The 11,622-nt window shown below is 41.1% G+C and overlaps 1 protein-coding gene across 2 annotated transcripts; it reads left to right on the top strand.

Moving 5' to 3' along the window:
- Positions 1 to 2,128: 2,128 nt before the first annotated feature.
- LOC311112323 (uncharacterized protein) lies at positions 2,129 to 10,290 on the top strand. 2 transcript variants are annotated; one of them, XM_084155384.1, is made up of 6 exons: positions 2,129 to 2,286; positions 2,644 to 2,695; positions 2,945 to 3,098; positions 8,757 to 9,044; positions 9,326 to 9,482; positions 9,673 to 10,290. In XM_084155384.1, the coding sequence occupies exons 2-6, from the start codon at positions 2,653 to 2,655 to the stop codon at positions 9,841 to 9,843; spliced, it is 813 nt and encodes a 270-aa protein (XP_084011510.1). In that variant the 5' UTR covers positions 2,129 to 2,286; positions 2,644 to 2,652; the 3' UTR covers positions 9,844 to 10,290. The 2 variants fall into 2 exon arrangements, with proteins under 2 accessions (XP_084011510.1, XP_084011509.1); XM_084155383.1 differs by having other exon boundaries at positions 2,130 to 2,286; positions 2,647 to 2,695.
- Positions 10,291 to 11,622: the final 1,332 nt, after the last annotated feature.

The raw sequence follows: 11,622 nt of genomic DNA, 5'->3' as shown, positions 1-11,622 counted from the left end.
TGCAAGTCTTACTATACTGCAGCAGACTACCCCGTTACTAAAGTCCTGCGGGAGCCTGTGTATACTGAAGTGCACATCCTGGGAAGAACTGATCCCAAACTTGTCCTTATTCTGGTGGGTGACGTCAACTCCCAGCCTTAAGAGTGCCCCAGTGGGATGTCCTGGTTGACGGGTAATTAAACAGACTGATAGGCACAATGTGTCTCTAGGTTTGTTTCAGATCTGGGGCTGGGCCAGTCTGATGGTGAAGGTGAGCGACTAACAATGGGCCTTTTTCAACATTTAGGCCTACACATTACAGGGGTATTCAAATTTGAGCCTGGAATCTGAGTACTGCTGGTTTTATGTTTTCTACCTGATAATGAATTGCACCCACCTGCTGTCCCAGGTCTAAATCAGTCCCATGATTAGAGGGGAACTTGCTTTGAGATCCAGATTTCAATTTGTCTGCATATGAACATAATTTGACTGCTTCCTTTTCTCCATAGTGCCCCAGTCTTTGAACTACAGCCCCCTGGCAGTGGCTGGCTCTACAATGCTTGTTGTCTTTGTCCTGGTGCTGGCTGTGATATGGAGATCAAAGGTATTAGTTGCAATACAAATATTCTTTAAAACTCTGACATTTGTCTGTGGATCAATTCATTCATCTCCAGCTGTGAACCTCGTCCTCCGATCAGATGCTACCCTGCAATTCAGTGCAGGAGATAGCATTAATTCAGTCAATAATCAGAATATGATGACATCACAGCAAAAGGTGATTTGTTCATTACGCAATCAAGGGCTCTATTCAATCCGTATCGCAGAAGATCTGCTTTATAGTGTTATTGACAATTAAAGGCAATATTCCCGTGGTCGCGGAGACTGCATTCATGGTAAACGCTGTATGTCGGCTCAATCAGAAATTACCTTTACATTTTAACACGGATCTTCTGCGATACAGATTGAATCCAGCCCTTTAAGGCAATGTTCCCACGTTAGCAGAGACCGCATTTATGGTAAATGCTGCATATGTCGTTTCATTCGGAATTTACCTTTACATTTCTATCGCACAATCTGTAACTCTTCAGCGATATAGATTGAATAGACCCCCAAGTATTGGATCAAAGAACACTTCGCTGCACTAAACATTTTATAGACCGAGGCTGTCTGAAAATGTTACTAGCTGATTTCCTAGAGGAAATCCTGGTTCAGTATGTAGATATTTCTGTATTTCATTTTCAATACATTTGCTAACATTTCTAAAAACATGTTTTCACTTTGTCATCATGGGGTATTGTGTGTAGATGGGTGAGATAAAAAATATATTTAATCAATTTTGAATTCAGGCTGTAACACAACAAAATGTGGAATAAGTCAAGGGGTATGAATAATTTCTGAAGGCTGCTGACATTGTACTGCAAGTCAGAATATGAAAGCAAATCAATATAGGACAGGATCAAAGTTAATTAATTCTTCAACTTCTTCTTCTTTTATGTTCTTTATAAGCAACACAGTTGTGGCAACAGAGGCAGTAGTGGTAACAACACTGCAATAACTTCTCACTCACTGTTCATTCCTCCAATGCATTTCTATCCATGTGCTGGTGTCTGAAACACTGACAATGACTTCAAAGGTCAAAAGTATTCCAGGTTATAGACAGAATCAAGAAACATTGACCAATGTATTGGAGACCAATATAACCTATGACAGCATAAGACTTGCTGGCCAAAGGCCGTTAAACAATATTCCATCATATCAGTGTGATCTGAGCTTGCTGATATCGGGCATGCTCTCTGCCATTCTTGTCATTATCCATAAACCTTTGGAATAGTACATTGATAGGACACTTTCCAATTGGCTAACACTATGAATAGTGACAAGAGTCTTTCTTTACTTGTCTCCTTCCCTTGATCTGAAAAGATAGGATAGGTAAAACCAATGACGAAGGCCCACCAAGGGATTTGGTTTCACCTTTAAGTCTCAGCATATTAGGGGCTTTTATTAGATGCTTTTACAGGAATGTATTAAGCTGTGAATCACGTGTATGTATCATGTGTATCTTGTGTGTTCTTTTGAGAGTGCTTGATAGTGTTTGATAGTGCTAACAGCTTGATTGTGCAACATGGAACAACATTATAATCCAGCAATAAATAATTACAACACACTTTGTGTTGGGAACTTCGGACACAGGTTGGACATTCACCTTGCATTTATGGGATCGCATCAGAGCAATCAAAGTTGTATAAATACTCAGTGAACGTCTGTCAGTGTTTACTTACAGTATCATCACCACAGAGGATCTCTAATGTAAGTTATTTACTAATATATATACTATGTTTTAATCACCTGATCATTGTTGTTTTACTTTCAAGATGATATACAAAATTTGACTGTTCGTAACTCAGTAAACAAGAAAAGTGTGTGAATACTACTAATATTAATTGATTCCATGTTGTGTAAGTAGTGCTCGGGTTGTTTTTGTAAACTGAGAAAGTTCCAGCGCATGAATAAGGGCATTTATAAAGTCCTGTATATAATTGTCATAAATCAGTGATCCTGTATATAACATAAATCAGTTATCCTGTATATAATATTGTTATAAAATCACTGAATCAGAATGGTATATTACTGTTGTATAAACAGATATTTTCCGTGTATTGTCAGCAGATCACCATGAAGGCTGTCGCAGTAATCCTGGCTCTAGCCGTCCTCTCAGGTAACCTTTCACTTCTACTGAGTATGTGTCCCAAATACCACCCTATTTCCTATAGGCCCTGGTCAAAAGTAGTACACTAAATAGGGAATAGGGTGCCATTTGGGACGCAACCTAAGAAAATCATTGAGGTTTCATCAGCTCTAGAAAAATATTTGTTTTCCGAAACATTACCCAACAGGATGATTGACGGGGGCAATACAAATAGCAACTGGTTTAAATCAATCAATTGCTCCATTCTCTTAACTATAGGCTGCCATGCATGGGTGCTACCCATGCAAGATGAGCCCCAAACTCCCTGGGAGAAGACCATTGACCAGTTTAAGGACTACATAACTGACCTGAACTCTAAGGCTGATGAGAAGGTGAAGAACATCAGGGCCTCCCAGCTCAGCAGAGAACTGGAGTGAGTTTATTTCTGTGCAAATGTACCTTTACTTTCCTACACGTGGCAATTAACCCTTGCAAAAAACATAAACAAAGAATATGGTGAAATATCTCTCTGATGTGCATTTAGCTTCAAGCCTTTTTGCAATACTATTGTGGATAATCATGCTCCCTTAAAAAAATTAAGGGTTAAAGGTAGATCGAATGCCTGGTAGATCGAATGCCTGGTACACTCCGGAATTATCAAAAGTCATTCATAAAAGAGATGACGCTTCGGTCAAGGCCAGGAACAAAGGCTTAGGCCCGGACTGGCAAGCTTTTGTGTAAGACAAATCAGAAAGGCTAAATTATTATAGAACTGCTCTTTCGGATTGTAATGGGAACCTGGCTAAATTCTGGAGAGTTCAGCTTCCTCCTCTGCCACAACAAATTTAATTCAGAAACTAGCCTCATTACGGGAAAAAAGACATCATTGATGCATTTCATCACTATTTTATTTCAGCAGGCTATCTCTTTGAAATAACTTCAAAGCCTATTCACAATGATATTGAGCTGGATGCTGATAGGGGAAACTTGCTGAATGATCAGAGAAATGATAGTCAGAGCTTTTCTTTTAGGCTATTTACAGAAAAAGAAGTACTGGATGCTTTGCTAGCACTAGACAACAAGAAATCCACAGGGGCCAACCAATTGGATCCCGGTCTGCTTAAGTGTGCAGCGCCCATCATTGTTGGCTAAATAATCCACATTTTTTATTTAACATTATCAGGAAATATTACAAAAGTATGGAAATCAGCTCTTGTGCTGCCACTCCATAAGGGCAGGGATAGTAGTGTTCCTTGTCTAGTTAAGATTCTTGAATCCTTGGTAAATGTAGAACTTTGCTCTTTTTTTATCTGATACATTAATTTTTTATGTAAACCAATCAGGGTTTAGGCTTGGACATAGCACTATTACAGCAACCAATTTAGTTGCTAATGACACTAAAATGAAATGTGTTGCTTTGTTTGTGGACCTGTCAAAAGCGTTTGATACTGTTGATCATGCTATTTTATTGAATAAATTGTCCTCGATAGACGCCTGTTCATGGTTTCATGATTATCTTATTGACAGAACTCAGGCCATCGTGATTGATGGGGTTAAGTCTGAATTTCTTGAAGTACATAAAGGTGTACCGCAGGGGGCGATTTTGGGACCTGTTCTCGTCACTATTTATAAAAGCACCATTGGTCAATCTGTTAAAAATGGTAAACATAATCTATATGCGGATAATACTATTATGTATGCTATTGCCCCGACTGTTGATCTGGCTGTGTTAAAACTACAGTCAGATTTTATAGCTATGCAGGAATCCCTTGCTGATTTAAAAGTTGTGCTTATTTCGGGCAAAACTAAATACATGTTGTTTTCAAACTCTCATAAGAATGTTTCAGATTAACTACATTGGGGAGAACAAGTATTTGATACACTGCCGATTTTGCAGGTTTTCCTACTTACTAAGCATGTAGAGGTCTGTAATTTTATCATAGGTACACTTCAACTGTGAGAGACGGAATCTAAAACAAAAATCCAGAAAATCACATTGTATGATTTTTAAGTAATTAATTTGCATTTTATTGCATGACATAAGTATTTGATACATCAGAAAAGCAGAACTTAATATTTGGTACAGAAACCTTTGTTTGCAATTACAGAGATCATACGTTTCCTGTAGGTCTTGACCAGGTTTGCACACACTGCAGCAGGGATTTAGGCCCACTTCTCCATACAGACCTTCTCCAGATCCTTCAGGTTACGGGGCTGTCGTTGGGCAATACGGACTTTCAGCTCCCTCCAAAGATTTTCTATTGGGTTCAAGTCTGGAGACTGGCTAGACCACTCCAGGACCTTGAGATGCTTCTTACGGAGCCACTCCTTAGTTGCCCTGGTTGTGTGTTTCGGGTCGTTGTCATGCTGGAAGACCCAGCCACGACCCATCTTCAATGCTCTTACTGAGGGAAGGAGGTTGTTGGCCAAGATCTCGTGATACATGGCCCCATCCATCCTCCCCTCAATACGGTGCAGTCGTCCTGTCCCCTTTGCAGAAAAGCATCCCCAAAGAATGATGTTTCCACCTCCATGCTTCATGGTTGAGATGGTGTTCTTGGGGTTGTACTCATCCTTCTTCTTCCTCCAAACACGGCAAGTGGAGTTTAGACCAAAAAGCTCTATTTTTGTCTCATCAGACCACATGACCTTCTCCCATTCCTCCTCTGGATCATCCAGATGGTCACTGGCAAACTTCAGACGGGCCTGGACATGCGCTGGCTTGAGCAGGGGGACCTTGCGTGCGCTGCAGGATTTTAATCCATGACGGTGTAGTGTGTTACTAATGGTTTTCTTTGAGACTGTGGTCCCAGCTCTCTTCAGGTAATTTGACCAGGTCCTGCCGTGTAGTTCTGGGCTGATCCCTCACCTTCCTCATGATCATTGATGCCCCACGAGGTGAGATCTTGCATGGAGCCCCAGACGAGGGTGATTGACCGTCATCTTGAACTTCTTCAATTTTCTAATAATTGCGCCAACAGTTGTTGCCTTCTCACCAAGCTGCTTGCCTATTGTCCTGTAGCCCATCCCAGCCTTGTGCAGGTCTACAATTTTATCCCTGATGTCCTTACACAGCTCTCTGGTCTTCGCCATTGTGGAGAGGTTGGAGTCTGTTTGATTGAGTGTGTGGACAGGTGTCTTTTACACAGGTAATGAGTTCAAACAGGTGCAGTTAATACAGGTAATGAGTGGAGAACAGGAGGGCTTCTTAAAGAAAAACTAACAGGTCTGTGAGAGCCGGAATTCTTACTGGTTGGTAGGTGATCAATTACTTATGTCATGCAATAAAATGCAAATGAATTACTTAAAAATCATACAATGTGATTTTCTGGATTTTTTTTTTCCGTCTCTCACAGTAGAAGTGTACCTATGATAAAAATTACAGACCTCTACATGCTTTGTAAGTAGGAAAACCTGCAAAATCGGCAGTGTATCAAATACTTGTTCTCCCCACTGTACATGTTCACTCATTAGATGGTTCTCCAATCGAACGTGTTCCCGCATGGCATTTGGATTGATATGGATGTGATGTTTAAAAAACATATAGATGAGCTGGTTAAAAAGCTACGATTTTAAGTTGGCTTTTTCTACAGAAACAGATCGTGCCTTTCTCTAAGCAGTAGGAAGCAGATTATTCAGTCAACCTTTTTATCTGTTCTTGATTATGGTGATATTATTTATCAAAGTTCAGCTGCTATTACTCTTAAATCCTTGGATGCCATCTACCATAGTGGCCTTCATTTTGTTACAGGTTACAGTTTTGATACTCATCACTAAATCCTGTATCAAAAAGTTGGCTGGACTTCGCTAAAGACCTGTAGATGTCTACATTACTCCCTTTTTGTTGACAAGGCCCTACTTCATAAACTTCTGTCTTATATAACCTGTTGAAGTATAGGCACCTGAGTTGTCTAACCCGTTCACAGGATTATTTAACTCTTGAGGTTCCTAGGGTCTCCACCGAGCTAGGTAAATCTGCTTTAATTTTAATGCACCGTATTGCTGGAACAAAATTCTAAATACATTTCATCTTGATGTTCTGGTGCCGTTCATGCAATTTAATGTATTGATTGGGGACATATTTGAATGTATCTGTTTTTCTGGGTGATTTGCTGTTTTATTTGTGCTTCCCATTACTGTGATTTTGTATTTTAATGTGTGTACATATATAGTTTGGATATAATGTGTATATTTATGTTGTACAGTCGTGGTCAAAAGTTTTGAGAATGACACAAGTATTGGTCTTCACAAAGTTTGCTGCTTCAGTGTTATGAGATATTTTTGTCAGATGTTACTATGGTATACTGAAGTATAATTACAAGCATTCCATAAGTGTTAAAGGCTTTTATTGACAATTACATTAAGTTTATGCAAAGAGTCAATATTTGCAAGGTATTTTTCAAGACCTCTGCAATCCGCCCTGGCATGCTGTCAATTAACTTCTGGGCCACATCCTGACTGATGGCAGCCCATTCTTGCATAATCAATGCTTGGAGTTTGTCAGAATTTGTGGGTTTTTGTTTGTCCACCCACCTCTTGAGGATTGACCACAAGTTCTCAATGGGATTAAGGTCTGGGGAGTTTCCTGGCCATGGACCCAAAATTTCGATGTTTTGTTCCCCAAGCCACTTAGTTATCACTTTTGCCTTATGGCAAGGTGCTCCATCATGCTGGGAAAGGCATTGTTTGTCACCAAACTGTTATTGGATGGTTGGGAGAAGTTGCTCTCGGAGGATGTGTTGGTACCATTCTTTATTCATTTCTGTGTTCTTAGGCAAAATTGTGAGTGAGCCCACTCCCTTGGCTGAGAAGCAACCCCACACATGAATGGTCTCAGGATGCTTTACTGTTGGCATGACACAGGACTGATGGTAGCGCTCACCTTGTCTTCTCCGGACAAGGTGTTTTCCGGATGCCCCAAACAATCGGAAAGGGGATTCATCAGAGAAAATGACTTTACCCCAGTCCTCAGCAGTCCAATCCCTGTACCTTTTGCAGAATATCAGTCTGTCCCTGATGTTTTTCCTGGAGAGAAGTGGCTTCTTTGCTGCCCTTCTTGACACCAGGCCATCCTCCAAAAGTCTTCGCCTCACTGTGCGTGCAGATGCACTCACACCTGCCTGCTGCCATTCCTGAGCAAGCTCTGCACTGGTGGTGCCCCGATCCCACAGCTGAATCCACTTTAGGAGACAGTCCTGGCGCTTGCTGGACTTTCTTGGACGCCCTGATGCCTTCTTCACAACAATTGAACCTCTGTCCTTGAACTTCTTGATGATCCGATAAATGGTTGATTTAGGTGCAATCTTACTAGCAGCAATATCCTTGCCTGTGAAGCCCTTTTTGTGCAAAGCAATGATGACGGCACGTGTTTCCTTGCAGGTAACCATGGTTAACAGAGGAATAACAATGATTTCAAGCACCACCCTCCATTTAAAGCTTCCAGTCTGTTATTCTAACTCAATCAGCATGACAGAGTGATCTCCAGCCTTGTCCTCGTCAACACTCTCACCTGTGTTAACGAGAGAATCACTGACATGATGGCAGCTGGTCCTTTTGTGGCAGGGCTGAAATGCAGTGGAAATGTTTTTTGGGGATTAAGTTAATTTTCATGGCAAAGAGGGACTGCAATTAATTGCAATTCATCTGATCACTCTTCATGACATTCTGGAGTATATGCAAATTGACATCATCAAAACTGAGGCAGCAGATTTTGTGAAAATTAGTATTTGTGTCATTCTCAAAACGTTTTACCACGACTGTATATACAGGGCGCGTTGTAAAAGAGACCTACATCTCAATATGTCTTCCCTGTTAAAATAAAGGTTAAATAAATAAATAAATAACATTTATTTTTATATTTTCACCCAGTCCAAAGAATAACACTCACATATTCTGATGTATTTAACAAATATACACTGAGTGTACAAAACATTAAGAACACCTTCCTAATATTTAGTTGCGTTAGATTCACCTGGTCAGTATGTTATGGAAAGAGCAGGTGTTTACATTGTTACATTACAAATGTAATAGTAATTAAATAGTAATTTAATAGGATCTCTGTGGTAACAAACCTGTCTGTTTCCCCTCCCAGTACCCTGATCACAGACACCATGTCTGAGCTCAACATGTACAGTGATGATATGAAGACCAAACTGGGCCCTCTCGCTAAGGACGCCGCTGAACGTCTGGGCAAGGACATGCAGCTCCTCCTTAACAAGTTGCAGGCTCACATGACTGAAGCCAAGGACCGTACCACAGTGTACACCCAGGAACTCCAGACCATGTTGGAGCAGAATGCCAATGACGTCAGGAACAGGGTCAACACATATAGCCGCAAGCTGAACAAGCGCCTGAGCAAGGACACCCAGGAGATCTCCAGGTGTGACAGAGAGAAGGCAGGAGCAGTTTGCCGGACTAGATCAATTAAAGTATTGAAGTCTGATTGAAAGTATTTAAATCTTTAGATTGAGTATTGAAGTCTTTAGATTTAAAGCATTGTCTTATTCTGTCTAAATGTTTCATAATATCTGTCACATGAATAGTCATGCACTTAGAGGGACTAATTTAACTGCAAACACAAGTTCTAATGAAATGGAATGCTTTACCTTCCTTTGTACAGTAGCTGTCTTTCACATCTCCTTCCTCTCCACTCTCTTTTAGCAAAGTGACCACCTATTTTGAGGAGCTTCAGTCTCGAACCACCTCCAGGGTGGAATCCGTGAGGGATCGCTTTCAGCCTTACTATGTCCAGATCCGTGAGCGCGCTGTGGATAAGATGACTACCCTCAGCAAACTGCTGACGACCCAGGCTGAAAAGGTGAGCACTGTCTGGCTCAGTAAGTAGCGCATGGTACTTGCAATGGCAATAATCGTGGGTTCAATTCCCGCTGGTGCCACCCATACAAATAAATGAATGCATGATTGTAGGCGCTTTGGATAAAAGTGTCTGCTACATGGCATATATTATATTACAACTAGCTGTAACTAAATGTCATTTATTATATCAGGTGAAGGACAAGCTTGAGTCCCGGGCTGAGGAGGTCCGCGAGCAGCTGGAGAAGACCACCGAGAACCTCCGCACCACCCTCGAGGGCAAGATGGAGGAACTGCGCACCTGGTTCAACCCCTACGGCCTCAAAATCCGTGATCAGGCTAAGGCCATCATGGAGACCATGTAAATCAACATACCACCATGCAGGCTTAGGGTGGCGGTCTAGTTCACTCACTATGTTCTATGTCACATTTTTCACCCAAGTTTAAAAAAGGGAGGAGAAGTTGCCATAAAGAAACCATTTCGTTTTTCACTCCATTCGTAAACAAGACATAATGCATATTTGGCTGAGCACAAATCTTTTCAGAATAGTAACAGATCCCAAAGATCAACCGAACAAATCTACCTGTGTTAATATCCTCTCTCCCTTGTCATCCACCTCTACAAAAGGCACCCTATCAAGGCCTAGCTGATAAAGTTCACAGAGAGGCACACTCTAGCCGTCACTGCTTAACATCAAAATGTATATTAGTGGGACAGAACAGTTGTGGTAGGGGAATTGTATAAAGGGCTTTGTGAGTAAGTAATAATCTGTCAAGTCTGTCAATCCAATAAAAAGATCTGTGAATTGTTATTCTTATTTTATGATCATAGATATGACATGACAATCATCATAAGCTAGTTGTCCATCCAATTGGCAACGGATTTATGTGAATATTCTCAAATTTGCATTAAAAAAACATGCACATTTTCCCACCAAAGTGTTTCAATCACAGATATGGAGGACACCAAAAGCCAGTTTTAGCATGGACAGCGCCATTGAGGACTTTCACCATCTTGAAGTAGTCAACTGGGTGGGACTTCCTATTGGTTAAGGAAGGATCACATGATTCCATCCAGGCCACCAGGAGGCATCAGCCAATTAATTATACTCGTTAGAAAACATTCCATAACTACAGGTGGCAGTAAACGGCAACATTGGCTTTATACCTGTTCAAACAACATACTACTTTGTTTGTTTTACAACTCATAGTAGTAGTAGAAGAAAATTGAGTAGTTCAAAATGGAGATGGCCTCAACGGCGCTGCCCATGCTCTCACAGACGCCATAATGGGACATTTACAATGTTGCGTCCTCTAACCCCCTAGAGTCGATGTCCTCGCCCCGGCAGAAATCGAATTAGCGTCTTGGGACTCATCTGAAGTCGGTACAGCCGATCTGACAACTTCTGTCTGTAGCGTCCGAACACACCCCTCTGACGAAAGGTGAGACTCGGTTGTTTTGCTCTAGAACACCCGCAGGCCTCACAAGACTCGTCTGAAGGTCCCCCGGTACCAATTGAAAAAATGAATGGAAGTACAGTTAATTCGGAAAGTATTTAGACCCCTTGATTTGTTCCTCATTTGGTTACATTACAGTCTTATTCTAAAATTGATTAAATGTGTTATTTTCTCATCAATCTACACACAATACCCCATAATGACAACAAAAAAAGACATTTTTGCAAATGTATTACAAATAAAAAACGGAAATATCACATCTACAAAAGTATTCAAACCCTTTACTCTGTACTTTGTTGAAGCACCTTTGGCAGCGATTACAGCCTTGAGTCTTATTAGGTATGACGCTACATGCTTGGCACACCTGTATTTGGGGAGTTTCTCCCATTCTTCTCTGCAGATCCTCTCAAGCTCTGTCAGGTTGGATGGGGAGCATCGCTGCACAGCTATTTTCAGGTCTCTCCAGAGATGTTCGATCGGTTTTATTGTCCCTAGCACAAGGTGCACCTGTGTAATGACCATGCCGTTTAATCAGCTCCTTGATATGCCACACCTGTCAGGTGGATGGATTATCTTGGCAAAGGAGAAATGCTCACTAACAGGGATGTAAACTGATACAACATTTGAGCTAAATAAGCTTTTTGTGAGTATGGATCATTTCGGGGATATTTTATTTCAGCTCATGA

The sequence above is a fragment of the Coregonus lavaretus genome (genome assembly GCF_964263955.1).
Source record: "Coregonus lavaretus genome assembly, chromosome: 38".
Classification (NCBI taxonomy): domain Eukaryota; kingdom Metazoa; phylum Chordata; class Actinopteri; order Salmoniformes; family Salmonidae; genus Coregonus; species Coregonus lavaretus.
This window is presented reverse-complemented; position numbering and strand designations above follow the sequence as displayed.

Coding starts and splice junctions, on each gene's coding strand:
- LOC311112323 (XM_084155384.1), top strand. CDS start 2,653: ATGAAGGCTGTCGCAGTAATCCTGGCTCTAGCCGTCCTCTCAG. Junction 9,045..9,325: donor GACACCCAGGAGATCTCCAG/GTGTGACAGAGA, acceptor ACTCTCTTTTAG/CAAAGTGACCACCTATTTTG. Junction 9,483..9,672: donor TGACGACCCAGGCTGAAAAG/GTGAGCACTGTC, acceptor TTATTATATCAG/GTGAAGGACAAGCTTGAGTC.